Source organism: Scyliorhinus canicula, chromosome 17 (assembly GCF_902713615.1).
Source record: "Scyliorhinus canicula chromosome 17, sScyCan1.1, whole genome shotgun sequence".
Classification (NCBI taxonomy): domain Eukaryota; kingdom Metazoa; phylum Chordata; class Chondrichthyes; order Carcharhiniformes; family Scyliorhinidae; genus Scyliorhinus; species Scyliorhinus canicula.
The window spans coordinates 105229128-105250955 of record NC_052162.1 but is presented as its reverse complement, the minus strand read 5'-3'; the positions used below and the strand labels follow the sequence as shown (position 1 = coordinate 105250955).

The following is a 21828-nucleotide window of genomic DNA, read 5'->3' as shown; positions in this document are numbered from 1 at the left end:
TTCATTGACTGGGTTAGGCTTCTCTATCAGGCCCCGGAGGCGAGTGTGAGGATGACTTCTGACTATTTTAGACTGCACCACGGGATGAGACAGGGGTGCCCCCTCTCCCAACTGCTGTTTGTGCTCGCTACAGAGCCGCTGGCAATTGCTTTGAGGGTTTCAGAGGGTTGGAAGGGGCTGGTTCGGGGGGGGGGGGGGGGGGGGGTGGAGCATAGAGTTTAATTGTACGCAGATGACCTGCTCTTCTACGTTTCGGACTCTATGACGGGGATGGACGGAATCATGGCGACCCTGAGGGAATTCGGCCGGTTTTTCGAGGTTCAAATTGAATATGATAAAAAGTGAAATGTTTGTAGTTCAGGAGAGGGGCCAAGGGGACCGACTGAGGGAGCTGCCGTTCCGGTTAGTTGGGGATAGTTTCAGGTACCTGGGAATACAAGTGGGGTCGACTACACAAGCTGAACCTGTCCCGGCTGGTAAATCAAATGCAAGGGGAGTTTCGGAGGTGGGATGCGCTCCCGCTGTCCTTAGCTGGGAGAGTACAGAGTTAAAATGACTGTCCTCCCGAGATTCTGATTCGTATTCCAGTGTCTCCCTATTTTCATTCCACGTTCCTTTTTTAAGAGGGTAAGCAAGATCATTTTGGGCTTTGTATGGGTGGACAAGTCCCCACGAGTAAAGAGGGTGACGCTCGAGCGGAACCGGGGGGGAAGGGTGGCTTGCACTGCCGAATTTCAGCAACTATTATTGGGTGGCCAACATAGCCATGATAAGGAAGTGGGTGGTGGGGGGAGAGTTGGCTTGGGAGCGGGTTGAGGCAGCCTCATGCAGTGGTATCAGTCTGGGGGCGTTGGTGACAGCGCCTCTTCCGTTCCCGCTGGTGCGCTTCTCCACCAGTCCTGTAGTGGTGGTGGCCCTTCGGATCTGGGGACAGTGGAGGAGGCACATGGGAGCAACGGGAGCACCGGTCTGGTCCCCGATATGTGACAACCACCGGTTTGGCCCGGGGAGGTTGGACGGGGGGGGGGGGGGGGTTTCGGGTATGGCGGAGGGCGGGGATTGACTGGCTGGGAGATTTGTTTTTGGAAGGGAGCTTCCCCAGCTTGAGGGTGCTGGAGGCCAAGATTGGTTGACAAGGGGGAATGAATTCCGGTATATTTAGGTGCAGTACCTTTTGCGCAGGCAGGTGCCATCATTTCCACTCTTGCCACTAAGGGGGATCCAAGATAAGATAGTGTCTAGAGGATGGGTGGGGGAGGGAAGTTTCTCGGATATTTACAAGGAGCTCATTGGGGCGGAGACGCAGACTGAGGAGCTGAGGCATAAATGGGAGGAGTTGGGAGGGGAGATTGAGGAAGGCCTGTTGGCGGACCAGCACGGTTAATGGGACTGCAACATGTGCCAGGCTCAGCCTGATTCAATTTAAGGTTGTCCACCGGGCCCACATGGCAGTGTCCCGGATGAGCAGATTCTTCGGGGTAGAGGACAGGTGTGTGAAGTGTCTGAGAGGACCGGCAGACCATGTCCACATGTTTTGGGATCCTGGCAGGGGTTCAAGGACGTCATGTCTAGAGTATTGAACACGAGGGTGGCAATGAGTTCAGAGGTGGTGATTTTGGGGGTTTCAGAAGCCCCGGAAGTCCAGGGGGAGAAAGAGGCCGATGTCTTGGCCTTTGCTTCCCTGGTAACCCGGAGACAGATACTTCTAGCTTGGAGGGACTCAAAAGCCCCTGAAGTCGGAAGCCTGGCTGTCAGATATGGTGAGTTTCCTGGGCTTAGAGAAAATCAAGTTTGTTTTGAGAGAGACGTTAGGGTTCGCCCAGAGGTGGCAGCCATTCATTGACTTGACTTCTTTGTGGAGAATTAATTGTCAACGAGGGAGGGTTAGGGGAATGTAGTATAGGGGTCAATTAGGCAGGTCTGGGTGGGACGGGCTATGGCAATTGTACTATGTACTTTGTTTACTGTACAGTCCTTTTGTGTTCTCGTTCTGTAATTCTACTGTTTACAATGCCAAAAAAACCTCATTAAAATTGTTTATTTTTAAAAAACCAATCTATCTGTTTTAAACACACTCAGTGATTTGGCCTCCACAGCCTTCTGCGGCAAAGAATTCCACAGATTCACCACCCTCTGGCAGAAGGAATTCCTCCTCATCTGTTTTAAAGGATCGTCCCTTTAGTCTCAAGATGGTGTCCTCTGCTTCTAGTTTTTCCTGCAAGTGGAAACATTCTCTTCATGTCCATTCTATCCAGGCCACGCAGTATCCTGTAAATTTCAATAAGATTCCCCCTCATCCTTCCGAACTCCATGAGTACAAACCCAAAGTCCTCAACCGTTACTCATAAGACAAGCTCTTCATTCTAGGGATCATTCTTGTGAACCTCCTCTGGACCCTTAGGAGGACATTCGGCCCATCGTACATGACAGCTTTTTTTCAAATAACTCAAATAAAAGAAAAATACTGCAGCAAATCTGAAATAAAAACAGAAAATGTTGCATAAAGTCTGCAGGTCTGGCTGCATCTGTGGAGAGAGCAACAGAGTTAATGTTTCAAGTTCATGTGGCTCTTCTGTAGAACTGAGGAGGGACAGAAATGTAATGAATTGTATAGCAGTGTATGATACTGTATTCAGTTAATATTCAGCAACAAAGGTAAATTATTGATCTTTTCCTCACTCAGATTAAAACTGTCGGTGAACATATCTGCCTTGTTTCAACCTTTTGCGCGTATTCGGCGACTGTGATAACCACTGCACTTGAGAAACACTATGATTTGTGTCCACAAACTTCCTGTGCTGTTTAAAATGGGCCCGTTTATTTTATACTGCCTCTGCTCATTCTTCCTTCAAAATATATCATTGACGTTGAATCCCTTTGGGATGTCCTGAGTGAGTGAAAGATGCTGAATGAACACAAAAACAGCTGATTTTAAAGTTGTAGATTTTGCACCGAAGATTGAGATTGGATGGCATGGTGGTGCAGTGGTTAGCCTACGGCACTGAGGACCCAGGATAGGTAGATTGGCCCCACTAAATTGCTGCTTAATTGTAAACAAGTAATTAGGTACTCTCAATTCTTTTTAAAATTACATTGGGATTGATATTCAAAGTTCAGCTATTTTACTACAGAAACAACTTCAGCTGAGAGTCAGTGAATGAAGAGGAAAGATCCTAGACAGCGGTTCTTCAAGGTACAGTGCAGGCCCGACAGCTCAATGAGCTCCACTCTCAGTTCAGGAGAGCTCAACAACTCCGCATACTGTCAACAGGCGAGTTATCCTGATGCAGTCGGACCAACATTCCTGCTTTAACTAACACTACCCAAAGAAAATGGATTAGTACGTCAGTCTGATTGCAATTTGTGGAATCTTGCTGTGCACAATCTGGCTGTCATGAAACAGGGACAACTTATATTTATAGAATATGTTTAATAAAATAACCCAAGGTGCTTCAGAGGATTTTCATAAAGAAAAAATTGACAAGTCAGATGGGGTGATATTAGGGTAACTGGACACAGCCTGGACTGGAGAGGTAGAATTTAAGAAACATCTTTAATCAGGAGAGAGAGGTGGAGAGGTTTAGAAAGGGATTTTCAGAGCTTCACATCAAGACACAGTCACCAATGGTGCAGTGATTCAAATCAGGAATGTTCAAGAGGCCAGACTGAGGACAGCAGATATCTCACAGGGTTGTGACTGGAGATTACAGAGATAGGGCGGAATGAGGCCATGGAGGGATTTGGAAGCAAAGATGTGGATTTCAAAAGCAAGACATTTGCCAGGAGCAGTGTATGTCAGAAATCTCAGGTGTGATGGGTGAACGGGATTTGGTGTGAGAAAGCACACGAGCAGCAGAGTTTTGGATGATCTCATATTTCCGTGTGGGGGTGGGGTGAATGTGTGAGGCTGGCCAGGAATATATTGAAATCGTCAAGTCTAAAGGTAACACAGACGTGTGCGGCACATGACACAGTGGTTGACACTGCTGCCTCAGAGCGCCAGGGACCCAGGTTCAATTCCAGCTTCGGGTGACTGTGTGGAGTTTGCAGTTTCTCCCCATGTCTGTGTGGGTTTCTTCCCATAGTCCAAAGGTATGCAGGTTAGATGGATTGGCCATGCTAAATTGCCCTGTAATGTTCAAAGGTTAGATGGGGTTACTGGGTTATGGGGATAGGTCAAGCATGGGGCTAGGTAGGGTGCTCTTTCCAAGGGTTGGTGCAGTCTTGATGGGCCAAGTGGCCTCCTTCTGCGCTGTAGAGATTCTATCAAATGAGGGTTTAAGCAGCCCATGAGCTTGGGTGGGGAGGAGACGGGCAACATTTTGGAGATTTAAGTATCTGTGTAAGGTCCCAGGAGAGCAACCACTCGGAAGCGATGACAGTTTAGAAAAACACTATTTATTTACCTGTTCGAATACACACCTACTCCCCGAAGGATCTCCTGCGCCGAGCCCACACTTGGGCCGGGGTGTTTATGTCCCAAGGTCACCTAGGTTAAGGGTGTAGCTCCGTCCCCTAATCTGGGGAGACCATACTCGGGTGAAACTATGAGGGAACCACATGGTGCAGACCCTGTGACCTTGAGTCTCGATATAACACCCCTTCCTCCCTCCCAAGTCCGATACGTCATCCATCTTGATGGTTGGAGGGGGAAGATCTTTCAAGCTCTGCTTTTGTGGCTATCTCTCAGGTGTCCGCTATCCCAGACCCGGAGGAATATATCGGACTGGAGACCGACGTCTCAGGCTAACACACATGTACATGCTGGGTCGACACACACACATACAAGCATTCAAGATGGCGCCGGAGCGAGGCGACTCTCTGCAAGCTCTCCCCAACAGATCCACTTTTTACTTAACTTATACTCGTTCTAATCTTTTAAAAATTAATTCTAAAGCTAACATTATTACTAACCTCTCTCTTTTATCTTCTCTTGCAGGCTTGAAGATCCTCCGAGGCCCTTGGAGACCTTTTGACCCGACCTGACCTCTGTGACCTGGAAGATGATCAGGCCCAAACCGGAAGTAAAGCCCCAACCTTCATTTGGAGCCGATCCGGGCCTCGGAGCTCCAAACCCAGCCTAACTACCGACGCCAGCCTCCGGATCGCTCGGCCTAGTCCCCGGAGCTCCCGACCCGAACCCCCGACGGCAAGACCCGACCCAACGCGACCCCGAGAGACCCGCCCAGCGACCCGATTTACCTGGTGATGGAAGAAAGAAAAATCCACATGGAGGCCCCACCGTGCCTACTTCAAGATCCGACCCCAGGAGCGCCCAGGGAGGAAACAGACCACGGGACCCAGCCCAACCTGCCTCAAGAAGCCCCTGCCCACGACCCAGGACCCCAGAAATGGCGAAGACCGCGCGCGAGGACCCGAACGCGCTGCAAGGTATTCCCGAGCCTGCAGAACGCTGGGACCCATCCGGATAGCAAACTCACCCCCCTAGCAACCTCTCTACCTCAACCAGCGCCCAGGACCCTGCCAGATGTGACCACGGATATGTAAACAGCGCCCTGGACCCCGCTAGCGTCCTGGACCCCGCCAGACGCAACCACCTACCTTCTACAAGGGCTGATGTCTCCCATCGGATCCCAGGATCATCCAGCAGCAGCCGGCGACCGAGGAAGCGAGCGAAACGCGGTGGTCTGCAGGTTAGACTGAAGCAACGCGGTTTCAAGACCCCTCTCCCCAGCATACTCCTGGCAAACGTCCAAGCGATTGAAAACAAGCTGGATGAACTTAACGCCAGACTTACCTCTCAGAGGGAAGTAAGAGACTGCTGTGTGCTCTGTTTCACAGAGACATGGCTCACCCCCACCTCACCGGACTGTGCCATACAACCTGAAGGTTCCTCTATTCACCGGGCGGACCGCATGGCATCTTCAGGCAAAGCGAAGGGTGGAGGGGTTTGCCTCCTCATCAACTCCTCCTGGTGCTTGGATGTGGCGACCCTGGTGACCTACTGCTCGCCAGACATGGAATACCTGACCGTAAAATGCCGCCCATACTATCTTCCGCGTGAGTTCAATTCAGCCATTATCACAGCGGTCTACATCCCACCCCAGGCAGAAGTGAGGAAGGCGCTGGATGAACTGCACACAGTCAGAAACAACTACAAAACAGAACACCCAGAGGCCTTGTTCATCATGGCCGGAGACTTCAACAAGGCCAACCTCAAGAGTGTACTGCCATAATTCCACCAGCACATCTCCTGTCCTACCAGGGGCAACAACACTCTTTACCACTGCTACTCAAAAATCAAGGGCGCCGACCGTTCCATCCCCCGACCGCATTTTGGGAAATCAGACCCTAAGACGGTGCTCCTTCTCCCGGCATACAAGCAGAAACTCAAGCGGGAGAATCCAGCTAAGAAGGTTGTGCAGTGCTGGTCCGAGGAGACAGAAGAGCTCTTATGTGACTGCTTCGAGTCAATGGACTGGTCCATTTTTAAGAACTCAGCGACTAACTTAAATGAGTATGCCACCACCGTCACAGACTTCATCAGCAAATGTGTGGACGACTGCGTGCCAAAGAAAGCAGTACGTACGTTCCCCAACCGGAAACCATGGCTCAACCGCGAGATTGACTCCCTACTGAAGGACAGATCTGAGGCGTTCAAGGCAGACGACCCTGTCCTATACAAGAAATCCAGGTACGACCTCCGCAAAGCCATCCGAGATGCCAAGAGAGAATATCAAATTAAGCTGCAGTCACAAACAGACTCTCGGCGGTTGTGGCAAGGATTAAACAACGTAACGAGCTACAAAGCGAAGCCGAGCAGTATTTCTGGCAGCAGTGCACCCCTCCCCGATGAACTTAATGCATTCTATGCTCGGTTCAAGCAGGTAACCAACAATCCGCTGTTGAGTGCCCCAGCAGCCCATAATTCACCCATACCCACCATCACAGCTTCCAAAGTCAGATCGGCCTTCCTGAAAGTGAACCCACGGAAGGCGATGGGCCGGGACGGGATCCCTGGTCGTGCACTCAGAGCCTGCGCAGACCAGCTGGCAGAGGTATTCACAGCATCTTTAGCATATCCCTACTCCACTCCGAGGTCCCCACCTGCTTCAAGAAGACCACTATCATACCGGTACCAAAGAAGATCCAGGCAACGTGCCTCAATGACTATCGCCCGGTGGCCCTGATGTCAGTTGTAATGAAGTGCTTCGAGAGGCTGATCATGAAGTGCATCACCTCCATACTCCCGGATCGCCTTGACCCACTTCAATTCGCATACCGTCGCAACCGGTCCACATCAGACACCATTTTCCTGGCCCGACACTCATCCCTAGAGCATCTCGAAAACAAGGACTCCTACATCAGACTCCTATTTATTGACTACAGCTCTTACTTCAACACCATAATCCCAGCCAAGCTCATATCAAAGCTCCAAAACCTAGGACTTGGCTCTCCACTCTGCAACTGGATCCTCGATTTTCTAACCAACAGACCACAATCAGTAAGAATGAACACCAACACCTCCTCCACAATAGTCCTCAATACCGGTGCCCCGCAAGGCTGCGTACTTAGCCCCCTATTCTACTCCCTGTACACACACGATTGCGTGGCAAAACTTGGTTCCAACTCCACCTACACGTTTGCTGACGATACAACCATAGTGGGCCGGATCTCGAATAACGACGAGTCAGAATACAGGAGGGAGATAGAGAACCTAGTGGAGTGGTGTAACGACAACAATCTTTCCCTCAATGCCAGCAAAACTAAAGAGCTGGTCATTGACTTCAGGAAGCAAAGTACTGTAGGCAGCAGGGTAGCATGGTGGTTAGCATAAATGCTTCACAGCTCCAGGGTCCCAGGTTCGATTCCCGGCTGGGTCACTGTCTGTATGGAGTCTGCACGTCCTCCCCCTGTGTGCGTGGGTTTCCTCCGGGTGCTCCGGTTTCCTCCCACAGTCCAAAGATGTGCGGGTTAGGTGGATTGGCCATGCTAAATTGCCCGTAGTGTCCTAATAAAAGTAAGGTTAAGGGGGGGTTTGTTGGGTTATGGGCATAGGGTGGATACATGGGTTTGAGTAGGGTGATCATGGCTCGGCACAACATTGAGGGCCGAAGGGCCTGTTCTGTGCTGTACTGTTCTATGTACACACCCCTGTCAGCATCAACGGGACCGAGGTGGAGATGGTTAACAGTTTCAAATTCATTAGCAGTCTCAAAAACAGCTTCTTCCCCACTGTCACCAGTTGGGTGCACATCACCAAAAATCTGTCCTGGTCCACTCACGTCGACGCTATCACCAAGAAAGCACAACAGCGCCTATACTTCCTCAGGAAACTAAGGAAATTCGGCATGTCCACATTAACCCGTACTAACTTTTACAGGTGCACTATAGAAAGCATCCTATCGGGCTGCATCATAGCCTGGTATGGCAACTGCTCGGCCCAGGACTGCAAGGAACTTCAGAGAGTCATGAATACCGCCCAGTCCATCACACAAACCTGCCTCCCATCCACGGACTCCATCTACACCACCCGCTGCCGGGGGAAAGCGGGCAGCATAATCAAGGATCCCTCCCACCTGCCTTACTCACTTTTCTAACTTCTTCCATCAGGCAGGAGATACAAAAGTCTGAGAACACGCACAAACAGACTCAAAAACAGCTTCTTCCCCACTGTATCCAGACTCCTAAATGACCCTTATTGACTGATCTCATTAACACTGCACCCATGTATGCTTCATCCGATGCCAATGCTTATGTAGTTACATTGTATATCTTGTGTTGCCCTATTATGTATTTTCTTGAAATTTGTTTAATTCCCTTTTCTTCCCATGTGATACTGAATGATCTGTTGAGCTGCTTGCAGAAAAATACTTTTCACTGTACCTCGGTACACATGACAATAAACAAATCCATCCATACATACTGCAGTGACACGCCCACACATACATACTGCAGTGTCGGCACATGCACGTACATACTGCATTGACAGACATAAACACATGTACGTACAGGGTTCTCTTTCCAAGAGCCAGTGCAGACTCGATGGGCCGAATAGCGTCCTTCAGCACTGTAAATTCTATGAAATACTGCAGTCACATCCACACGTACATACTGCAGTGACAGGCACACATACGTACATAGTGCAGTGACACATATGTGTACACGACAGTGAAACGCCCACACATGTACATACTGCAGTGACACACTCAGACACGTATATACATACATACTGCAGTGACACACCCACAGGCACAAACATACAAACTGCATTTACACACGTATATACTTCAGTGACACACACACACACACACACACACATGTATATACTTCAGTGATACACACAAACGCACATACATACTGAAGTGACGCAGACAAGCACGTATGCTGCAGTGTCATGCACACACACATACTGCAGTGACAGAGACACACACATACATACTGGGTGTTCTTTCCAAGAGACGGTGCAGACTCGATGTGCCGAATGGCTCCTTCTGCACTTTAAATTCTATGACTGTGATAAATGGCAGCACGGTAGCATTGTGGATAGCACAATTGCTTCACAGCTCCAGGGTCCCAGGTTTGATTCCGGCTTGGGTCACTGTCTGTGTGGAGTCTGCACATCCTCCCCGTGTCTGCGTGGGTTTCCTCCGGGTGCTCCAGTTTCCTCCCACAGTCCAAAGATGTGCAGCTTAGGTGGATTGGCCATGATAAATTGCCCTTTGTGTCCAAAATTGCCCTTGGTGTTGGGTGGGGTTACTGGGTTATGGGGATAGGGTGGAGGTGTTGACCTTGGGTAAGGTGCTCTTTCCAGGAGCCGGTGCAGACTCGATGGGCCGAATGGCCTCCTTCTGCACTGTAAATTCTATGGTAAATCTATGGTAAATGCCTGGGTGGTTCCACCGTGCTGGGTTCGGTAGGCATCACCAGGCCTGTTACTACATCTGTTGGTTGAGTCTCCATGTGAGAATCGGGGTCCGATGAGTCGGCAGCCCCCATTTCCAGATAAAGAGGTAGCTCTTCCTCACAAGAGGTCAATGGCAGCTGTGCTGCAGGAAGAGGTACCGCTGACCAGGGAACTCCAGGTGGGTTTGAAGACCTGTTAGGCGTGGCTGTGGAGGTGGTCCATGTGCCTATTCAACTCCTTCCCCAGTACACGCACAGAGTACAAGACCGGCCCTGATCGCTTAGCCACTATCCCAGGGTCCACACAAGCAGTTGGCGAAATTGCAGACATAGACTGTCACCCAAAGACAATTCTGTGATGGGCCTGGGTCAACATGCGTCGTAGTGGTCCTGCCAATAGCAGACTTTTCACCCGATATCAAGCAGGAAAAGGCTCAACCACATGCGCATCCAACGGCCCATTATCAGCTCAGAGGGTGCAACGCTGGTAGTGGTGTGCAGTGCGGTGGGTAGTAGAATAAGAATCGGGCCAGATGAGTCTCCTGAGAACTAAACGTCTGCTTCTGCATCCCTAACTAAGTCTGCACCGCCTGCTCAACGAACCCATTGAAGGACGGGTGATAAGGTGCAGTCCTCACAAGGTTGGCACCGTTTTCAGGAAATCCCCAAATTCCGCACTCGTTAAAGTTATGCCTTTGTCCGACACCAAAATCTCGGGAAGTTCATGGGGACTGATAGTTCAGTGGAGCTTCTCAATTGTGCCTCCTGACATTGTTGTGTACATGTGGTGAACATCCATCCACTTTGAGTGGGCATTCCTGGTGTGTCAAGACATTGCTCCTTGAAAAGGTCCCGCGACGGGACCATGGTTGGCCTGGCCAATTCCATCCTCATCACCAGTATAAAGTCCCAGACGAGCAACCACTTGGAAGCGATGACTGTTTAGAAGAACGCACTATTCATTTATCTATTCAAATGCACTCCTACTCCCTGAAGGGTCTCCCATGCCTGACCTATATTCAGTCCGGTGAAGCAATGGGGCACCTGATAGTGCAGACCCCATGACCTTGGGTCGGGGTGTAACAATTTGGTATTAGTGGTGACGTGGATATGTGGTCAAAAACTCATCCTATTCAATACAACACGGAGATTGTCAGGAGCGTGGTTGAGCCACAAGACAGTTCCCAGGGAGAGGGATGGAATCGGTAGTTAGGGAACGGAATTTGTAGTGGTGACTGAAGACAATGGCTACGGTCTCCCAATTTTTAATGGGAGGACATTTCCGCTCATCCAGTACTGGATGTGGGATAAGCAGTTTGATAATTTAGTAACTGTGGAGGAGTGGAGTTGGATGGCGGTGATGTAGAGCTGGGCGTTGTCAGTGTACATGTGAAAGCCAACATGGTACGTTTGGATAATGTTGCCTGGTGGCAGCATGTAAATGACAAGTATGAGGGGCCAAGGATAGATCCTTGGAGGACACCAAGAACAAGGACTTTGGAGAAGGGAGGTTACAGATGATATGGGAATTGAGAAAGATGAGCAGGTTTAGGGTTTTGTTTTAGAGCGAATGATATTGGTGCATTTAAAGATGAGATAGACAGTACCAGAAAAGAGAATCGTTAACAGTATCAGCTAACATGGGGATGTCGCAGGATTAGAAGATTAATGAGAATAGGGTGGATGGAGCAGGAGGTGGTTGTCGTGGACAAGATGACAGTGAAAGGGTATGAGGGGAGATGGGAGAGAAACTGGAGAAAAATGTGAGATCAGGGCTTGGACAACTGGGATCTTAACAGAAAGTTTCTCCTGATGGGCCAGTGGGAGGGAGGGAGGCAGCAGAGGCAGCAAATCGGATTAGAACATAGAACATTACAGCGCAGTGCAGGCCCTTTGGCCCTCGATGTTGCGCCGTCCTGTGAAACCCCTGTAAAGGCCCTCTACGCTATTCCCTTATCGTCCATATGCCTATCCAATGATTGTCTCAATCTTAGTGATTGAGCTCCTCACACTTGGGTATTGGAGGTGAGAATGGAGGAGACAGGAGAGCGATAGCCCTTCAAAAGGAGCTAACTTGTGTCAGAGATATGGAAAAGATTCAATACAGTATTTAGCACAAAGCTCATTTATTTCATTCTTATCCAGAGTTCTAGATACTGTAAACAGATTGGAGTTATGAACTACAGCAGAAACAGTCCACAATGAACATGGTTCGATCCTGGTTATGATTATTCGCGAAACCCAATCACTGTTGTTACTTGTGAATTTGCTGGTGTTTCAGCAAGTGGGCTGACTGAGTGAATTTCTTCCCACACTGGGAGCAGGTGAACGGTCTCTCCCCAGTGTGAAGTTGCTGGTGTGCGGTGAGTTGAGACGACCACCTGAAGCCAGTCCCGCAGTGAGAGCATCTGAATGGTCTCTCGTCAGTGTGAACACGTTGATGGGATATCAGTTCCTCTGAACTTTTAAAGCACTTCCCGCAGTCTGAGCATTCAAAAGGTCTCTCGTCAGTATGAACTCGCTGGTGTCTCCACAGGGTGGATGTCTGACTGAATCCCTTCCCACACTTGGAGCAAGTAAACGGCCTCTGTCCAGTGTGAATTCGCTGGTGCACAGTGAGTTGAGATGTTGTCTTGAACTCAGTCCCACAGTGAGAGCACCTGAACGGTTTCTCCTCGGTGTGAACACGTTGATGGGTCATCAGGTTTGCGGAATTTTTAAAGCACTTGCCACATTCTGAACATTTAAAAGGTCTCTCTTCAGTGTGAACCCGTTGGTGTTTAAACAGGTTAGATGACTGAGTGAATCTTTTCCCACACTCGGAACACGTGAACGGTCTCTCCCCAGTGTGACTGCGGCGATGCGTTTCCAGGTCTGATGGGTAATTGAATCCTTTCCCACAATCCCGGCATTTCCACAGTCTCACCTCAGTGTGATGAAAGCTTTCACTGTCCATTTTCAAAGGCTGATGATCCTCAGGTCCTGATGAATCGAGATACTCTGTCAGATCCTGATATGATGTTTGGTTTCAATTTCCCAACAAAAATCTTCCCATTCTAATACCCTGTGAAATTGATTTAAAACAGAAAAAAGGGAGTGAGAGAGAACCCACAAAAACACAAAGGCAGGTTGTGAAATTGAGCTGAATTAATCTGGTAATTTGTGGGGCCGGCACTCAGAAAAAGTGACCATTAAAACTGCTGGATTGTCGTAAAAATCCAACTGGTTCACTAATGTCCTTCAGGGAAGAGAAACTGTCACCTGGTCTGGACCTGCACAACACTCCGACTCTATAACAATATCAGAAATGATGACGAGGGAAGACAAAATAGAGAGTCTGCTCTGTCATTCAAAACAGCATGGTGACAAAGTGGTTAGCACTGCTGCCTCACAGCACCAGGGAACCCGGTTAATTTCCGTCATTGGGTGACTGCCTGTGTGGAGCTTGCACATTCTCCCGTATTTACGTGGGTTTCTTCCGGGTGCTATGGTTTCCTCCTACAGTCCAAAGATGTGCAGGTTCATAAGAGTCCCTACAGTGAAGAAGCAAGTCATCCAGCCCATCGGGTCTGCACCGACCTTCTGCATGAGCACCCTGTTTACGCCCACTCCCCTATCCTACTTCTGTAACCTACCTAACCTGCACAACTTTGGACAATAATGGGCAATTTAGCACGGTCAATTCACCTAACCAGTCCTTGATTGGCTATGCTAAATTACCCCTTCGTGTCCAGGAATACGCAGGTTGGGTTATGGGGGGTTGGACTGGTTGGGCGCAGGATTGGGTTTAGTTGGGTTGCTCTTTCGGAGGGCCAGTGCAGACTCGATGGGCTGACTGGTTTCCTGGTACAGTGTAGAGATTGTATGAAAACAATTGTGGCTAATGTTGGGTTGCAACTCCACTTTCCTGCCAGTTCCCCATAACCCTGAAATATCAGAAATCTCTCCATCTCAACATGAAATATATTCAATTATGGAACATCCACAACCTGCTGTGTTAGAGAACTGTGTATGAGAAGAGAGAATAAGCCAGAGAGGGGGAGTGGCAGAGGCAGGGGGTGGGAGAGAGATTTAATAGACCTAAAACTAAACCAGAACTTGGGGCAGAATCTCACAAAACCTCAAACTCCAGCACCAGGAAGGCAGAGGGTAGCAGGTGTCTGTGAACACGTCACACACTGTCCTCACTTGTCTGACACCCATTACTAAATGGACAGAAATTTCCATCTTTTAGATATTGTCTTCAATCTCTGTTTCAAATTCCACTATCAGCCAATGATTCCATCCCTTTCACTGAAATATAATAATATTTTATTGTCACAAGTATGAAGTTACTGTGAAAAGCCCCGAGTCGCCACATTCCGGCGCCTGCTAGGTAAGCCAGTACGGGAATTGAACCCGCACTGCTGGCCTTATGATGCATTACAAACCAGCTATCTAGCCCACTGAGCTAAACCAGCCCTTGCACTGTGGTTAGCACTGCTGCCTCACAGTGCCAGAGACCCAGGTTCAATTCCAACCTCAGGTGACTGTGAAGTTTGCACATTCTCCCCATGTCTGCGTGGGTTTCCTCTGGGTGCTCCGGTTTCCTCTCACAGTTCAAACATGTACAGGTGAGGTGGATTGGTTATGCTAAATTCCCCCTAGGTGTCATTGTGGGGATAGGGCAGGGGAATTGGGCCTGCGTAGGGTGTTGCTCTTTCAGAGGATCGGTGCAGACTAGATGAGCCAAATGGCCTCCCCATCTGCATGTTGGGATTCTATGATTCATTCCTTTGTAACCTGTAGATTTAACTATCCTAACACACTTCCAGTCGGCCTCCCCCATTCAACCTCCCTGTAATCTTGGGGTCATCCAAAACTCTGCCGCACGTGAGTTTACTCGCAACAAGTCTTGTTCACCATCACCCCTGTGCTCATTGACCTACAAACGTTCTAATTTAAGATGCAACCAAAGTTTAAATTGCTCATCCATATTTTCAAATCCCTCCATGGTCTCTCCCCTCCTTATCGCTGTAATCTCCTCCAGCCTCACAATCCTCTGAGATATCTGTGCTCCTCTAATTCTGTAATTCTCTAATTCTGGCACCATTGGTGGTCAATTTCCAAGATCCCAATCTCTGAAATTCCTTATGAAGCCTCTCCACCTCACTTTCCCCTTTTGAAACTGCTCCTTAAAACCACCTCTTTGACTAAACATTTGTTTATCTTCCCTTACATCTCTTCATGTTGCTTCAGTTTCAAATGTTGCTTTGTAATACTCCTGTGAAAAAACTTGGAATATACTATTACACAAAAGGTGCTACATAAATACAAAATGTTATTGTTGTTGATTTGGACATACAAAGTGAACAAAGAACAAAGAAAATTACAGCACAGGAACAGGCCCTTCGGCCCTCCCAGCCTGCACCGATCCAGATCCATTATCTAAACCTGTCTCCTATTTTCCAAGGTCTACTTCCCTCTGTTCCCGCCCATTCATATACCTGTCTAGATGCTTCTTAAATGATGCTATCTTGCCCGCCTCTACCACCTCCGCTGGTAAAGCGTTCCAGGCACCCACCACCCTCTGCGTAAAAACCTTTCCACGCACATCTCCCTTAAACTTTCCCCCTCTCACCCTTGTAACTGACACCCCCACTCTTGGGAAAAGCGTGTTGCTATCCACCCTGTCCATACCTCTCATAATTTTGTAGACCTCAATCAGGTCCCCCCTCAACCTCTGTCTTTCCAACGAAAACAATCCTAATCTACTCAACCTTTCTTCATAACTAGCACCCTCCAAACCAGGCAACATCCTGGTGAATCTCCTCTGCACCCTCTCCAAGGCATCCACATCCTTCTGGTAATGTGGCGACCAGAACTGCACGCAGTATTCCAAATGTGGCCGAACCAAAGTCCTATACAACTGTAACATGACCTGCCAACTCTTGTACTCAATACCCCGTCCGATGACCACTCTATCAACCTGCGTTGCCACCTTCAGGGTACAATGGACCTGAACTCCCAGATCTCTCTGCACATCTATTTTCCCCAATACCCTTCCATTGACCATATAGTCCGCTCTTGAATTTGATCTTCCAAAATGCATCACCTCGCATTTGCCTGGATTGAACTCCATCTGCGATTTCTCTGCCCAACTCTCCAATCTATCTATATTTTGTTGTATTCTCTGACAGTCCTCCTCGCTATCTACAACTCCACCAATCTTAGTATCATCTGCAAACTTGCTAATCAAACCACCTATACCTTCCTCCAGGTCATTTATGTAGATCACAAACAACAGTGGTCCGAGCACGTATCCCTGTGGAACACCACTAGTCACCCTTCTCCATTTTGAGACACTCCCTTCCACCACTACTCTCTGTCTCCTGTTGCCCAGCCAGTTCTTTATCCATCTAGCTAGTACACCCTGAACCCCATACGACTTCACTTTTTCCATCAACCTGCCATGGGAAACCTTATCAAACGCCTTACTGAAGTCCATGTATACGACATCTACAGCCCTTCCCTCATCAATTAACTTTGTCACTTCCTTAAAGAATTCTATTAGGTTTGTAAGACATGACCTTCCCTGCACAAAACCATGCTGCCTATCACTGATAAGTCTATTTTCTTCCAGATGTGAATAGATCCTATCCCTCAGTATCTTCTCCAACAGTTTGCCTACCACTGACGTCAAGCTCATAGGTCTATTATTCCCTGGATTATCCCTGCTACCCTTCTTAAACAAAGGGACAACATTAGCAATTCTCCAGTCCTCCGGGACCTCACCCGTGCTCAAGGATGCTGCAAAGATATCTATTAAGGCCCCAGCTATTTCGACCCTCGCTTCCCTCAGTAACCTGGGATAGATCCCATCCGGTCCTGGGGACTTGTCCACCTTAATGTCTTTTAGAATACCCAAAACTTCCCCCTTCCGTACACATCACTGTTCCTCCACCATCGCTGGGTGAATAACTTATAACTCCTTACCTAATAGCACCTGTGGGAGCATCTTCACCACACAAACTGCTGTGGTTAAAGAAGTTCAGATAACAACTTCTCTACAGGAAACTGGGGATTGACAATATATGTTTATGTCTGCGGAGTGAGAAACAGAGTCAACATTTCACATCATTCAAATTGAATTACTGGGAAAAAAATGGTGCAGAATTTGATGGTCAATATAAGCTCAGAAATCGAAGAGAAATGGACTATAGCGCAGGAAAAACAATTCCTGACTATGAATGATACCGTGGGAAGATACAGCTGGTAAGACAGCAGCATGTGGCCAGGGGATGGCAGTGATGAAGATCTCATTTAGGAAGACAGTACAAGTGACGGTAAAGTACTAAACAGAACTAAACTACACCCATTATTCGAGTTAGAGGGGGTTAGAGAATGACAGAGGTGTGATCAGGGAGGTGAAACAGACCAAAGGGTGGATGTGGATTCAGAACCACGAGAAAGAAGTCCCACCAGCCCCAGAGATATGGAACCTCTCACAGGTAACAGAATACAGAACTAAAAGCTAGAAATTATGGATAATTGATTAAAAATGACCATCCCTGAAACTATCTCATTGTTTTCAATGTTAAAATTTCTTGCTGGATCCTACAGCTGGAAAGATATCAGAAGCTCGGGAGACAGAGAAAAATCTCCCAGTTGAGGAAATAATTGGGAGCAGTGCTGATGTCACTGTGCAATTGTCGGTGTGTGATGATGTCACAGAACATCTGGGTCTGTGCAGTGATCACCACACATTATGAAGGATGGGAGCGTTCTTGAGAGGGTGCAGAGATTTACCAGAACGGTTCAAGGGATGTGGGATTTTAGTTGTCAGGTGAGTTTGGAGAAAATAGGCTTGTTCTGCTGGAGAAAAGGAGATTGAGAAGAGATTTTTTTAAAATAAATTTAGTGTATTCAAATTTCACCAATCAAGGGGAAATTTGGCTTGGCCAATTCACCTACCCTGCTGGATGAGACCCATACAGACACGGGGAGACTGTGCAAACTCCACACGGACAGTGATCCGGGGCCGAACACGGGTCCTCAGCGCCGCGAAGCTGAAGTGCTAACTACTGCTCCACCGTACCACCCTGATTGAGGGGAGATTCAACAGAAGTCAACAAGTTTATGATAGGTTTAGATAAGAGATAAGGAAAATCTGTTTCCATAAACTGATCATAGAGATTACAGGCAATTTAGATCTTCCTAAGAGAGAGAGCAAGAATAAGAAATTTTACACTATAAGTGCTGATAATCTGGAGCTCAATACTTACATTGAAAGGCTGAGAATATCTGGGTCCTGATGAATTGTGTGACTGTCAGATTTTGGTGTGATGTTTGGTTTGAGTATCGCACCTGCAAATCCTCTCTGAATATCCTGTACAAAGGAGATTACCAAATCCATCAGTGTCAGTCATACAATCACAGAATTCCTACATTGCAGGAGGCCATTCGGCTCATTGAGTCTGTACCAATCGAGTCTATCACCACAAGCCCGTAAAACCACAAAACCTTTGTTATAATTTTGTTAGTGTCACAAGTAGGCTTACATTAACACTGCAATGAAGTTACTGCGAAAATCCCCTAGTTGCCATACTGCGGCACCTGTCTGGGTACAGAGGAAGAAATCAGAATGTCCAATTCACCAAACAAGCAAACAAGCACCAAACAAACAAACAAAGGGGAGGCACGGTAGCATGGTGGTTAGCATAAATGCTTCACAGCTCTAGGGTCCCAGGTTCGATTCCCGGCTGGGTCACTGTCTGTGTAGAGTCTGCACATCCTCCCCGTGTGTGCGTGGGTTTCCTCCGGGTGCTCCGGTTTCCTCCCACAGTCCAAAGATGTGCGGGTTAGGTGGATTGGCCAGGCTAAATTGCCCTTAGTGTCCTAAAAAATAAGGTTAATGGGGGTTGTTGGGTTACTGGTATAGGTATATGTCGGCTTGAGTAGGGTGATCATTGCTCGGCACAACATCGAGGGCCGAAGGGCCTGTTCTGTGCTGTACTGTTCTAATTCTAAAAAAAACGTCTTTCGGGACTTCACTAAGGGGCAATCCACAAATATAAATCGATAAGACACAAACATTTATCTTAGTTTCAGTTGCAAATCCGCCCCTTATAACCCTATACAAGGAGTTTCCAAAATCCATCAGTGTCGGCCCAGGATAGAAATTCTCAATATTCTCTCCTGTTGTCTGGAGCAGGATTACTGCCCATGCGCCCTCCTGCACAGCCACTGGCCCCTCACCGAGCAGACAGCGGTTCAACCATTACAGGTCTGTTCGGTGCAATCGCGGGACCGGTAATTTTTGATTCAGGGTATATGGCCCGCACCGAATGTTTATGAAGCCTCCCTGCCCACTTCGCTGGCTCCATTCCGCCTGTTCACCCGCTAACTTTGTTATTTTGCTGCAGTCGCCATTTTCTCACCCGCTCTCCGCGGTTCCAGTCACATTGCGCATGCTCATGGAAAAGATCGCAAAGCGCATGCTCCAATCAAACCAGGTACTGTGCAAGGATCACTTGCTGTTTGGAGGGGGCAAATGTATACGTCTAACCCATTAGAAATCTATGAAATTATTGTTTTCCTACAAACTTAATTATTCTCTCCATTCTGTAGAACGATCATTTAGATCGCAAACGTTAACTGTTTCTCTCTCCACAGATGTTGACAGTATGTTCTGTTTATATTTCAGATTCCACTTCTATTTTTTCCCTTCCTCAGCTCCACAGTGAGTGAGACAGGAAAAAGCAGGAACATTTCAGCCCCACATTCTACAAATACTGCCAGCAGAATACGCTTGTGAATTTGGCTGAATGTGTTTATTAAGAAATGGGCGGCATGGCAGCACAGTGGTTAGCACTGTTGCTTCACAGCTTTAGGGACCCAGGTTTGATTCCCGGCTTGGGGGTAACTGTGCGGAGTCTGCACATTCTTCCCATGTCTGCCTGGGTTTCCTCCGGATGCTGCGATTTCCTCCCACAAGTCCCAAAAGACGTGCTTGTTTGGTGATTTGGACATTCTGAATTTCCCTCTGTACCCAAACAGGTGCTGCAGTATGGCAACTAGGGGATTTTTGCAGTAACTTCATTGCAGTGTTAATGTAAATCTACTTGTGACACTAACAAAGATTATAACAAATGGTTAGGTGGTTTTGCGGGGTTGTGGTGATTGACTCGATTGGTACAGACTCAATGAGCCGAATGGCCTCCTGCATTGTAGGAATTCTGTGATTGTATGACTGACACTGATGGATTTTTACCCGAACTGGCACCGGAGTGCAGCGACTAGGGGATTTTCACAATAACTTCATTGCAGTGTTCATGTAAGCCTACTTGTGACACTAATAAAGATTATTATTATGAAGAGCAAATATTCAATGTTTACACTTTCAATGTCTGCACTGTAAATTCTATGATTCCTCTATGATTCCTATCAATACCATACTCAGTTCATATTTAGTTACCCATTTGTCACCTACAATCAAGTCTGGCCTTTGGCGGTGAAAGTATTGATTCTGAACCACTGGACCACCCAGGAGCCCCCATCACCAGCTCAATGTTGCCTTGTCCACCATTATTTGTGTAGTTAATCCATTCTGCCTTGCTTGTTGTGACAGACCTTCCATTTTGTTCTTTTTACCGAGTGACTCCTGACTTTACAATCAGCGAATGCTGGAAATCTTAGAAAGTCAGATGATGGAGACCAGATGATCTGGGGGTAAGAGTCAATGCTTTCACCGCAAGGGCCTGGGCTTGATGGCAGGTGGCAAATGGTTAACTAAACACAGCATTTTATATGAGAAACTTGCCTGTTCAAGCGAGCTGAAGGAAGCCAATGGGTAAAGTGATGATGACAGCTTTCTGTCAGCTTCCCTGGTTACGATTTGGATCTTCTCACATTTTATTTCTGGGATGTGGGTGTCGCTGGCTAGACTAGCATTTGTTGCCCATCCCAAGTTCCCCTTGAGAAGGTGGTGGTGAGCTGCCATCCATGTACTGTGGGTACACTTGTCGTGCTGTTTGGGAAGGAGTTCCAGGATGTTGACCCAGTGACAGTGAAGGAATGGCGATATATTTCAAAGTCAGGATGGTGTGTGACTTGGAGGGGACTCTCCTGGTGATGGTGTTCCCAGGTACCTGCTGCACTTGTCCTTATACATGGTAGCAGTCCTGTGTTTGGAAGGTGCTGCCAATGGAACATGGCGAATTCCTGCAGTACATCTTGTAGATGGTACACACTGCTGCGATTGCTCATGGGTGGTGGACAGAGTAAATGTTTGCAAGGGGTAGCAATTTAGCAGACTGCTTTTTCCTGCATGGTATCGAACTTCTTTCAGGATTGGCCCAGTCTGGCAGCTTCTGTGGAGTGAGGCGGCGTAGTGGTCTTGTTACTGGACTTGTAATCCAGAGGCCCTGGGTAATGTTCTGGGGACTTGGATTCGAATCCCACCAAGGCAGATGGTGGAATTTGCCTACATGTGACTCCAGATCCACAGCAATGTGATTGATTCTTAAATGCCCTCAGGAATTGGCAATAAATACTGGCCAGCCAGCGATGCCCCTATCCCATGAACAAATAAAGAAAAGAAAAAACAGAGTTTGATTTGATTTGATTTATTGTCACATGAACCGAAGTACAGTGAAAAGTATTTTTCTGCGACCGAGGGAACGTACACAGTACGTACATAGTAGACAAAAAGAATAATCGACAGAGAACATTGACAAATGAAATGAAATGAAAATCGCTTATTGTCACGAGTAGGCTTCAATGAAGTTACTGTGAAAAGCCCCTAGTCGCCACATTCCGGCGCCTGTCGACAAACAGTGTTTGGTTATAGTGCAGATCAAGGGGCCAAACAAAGCAAATACATGAACAAGAGCAGCATAGGGTGTCTTGAATAGTGTTCTTACAGGGACCAGATCAGTCCGAGGGGGAGTCATTGAGGAGTCTTGTCACTGTGGGAAAGAA

The 21828-nt window shown here is 47.8% G+C and overlaps 1 protein-coding gene across 1 annotated transcript in view; it reads right to left on the bottom strand.

Moving 5' to 3' along the window:
• Window positions 1–19336, bottom strand: part of LOC119951497 (zinc finger protein 721-like) — a 76502-nt gene extending 57166 nt beyond the window's left edge. The window contains exons 1-3 of the mRNA XM_038774706.1: window positions 19191–19336; window positions 18132–18235; window positions 12125–12931 (exon numbers count right to left, since the gene is read on the bottom strand). Of these exons, the coding sequence (XP_038630634.1) occupies window positions 12125–12823 (699 nt within the window). The 5' untranslated portion in view covers window positions 12824–12931; window positions 18132–18235; window positions 19191–19336. The remainder of the gene's footprint in view (window positions 1–12124; window positions 12932–18131; window positions 18236–19190) is intronic.
• Between the last annotated feature and the right edge of the window lie 2492 nt (window positions 19337–21828).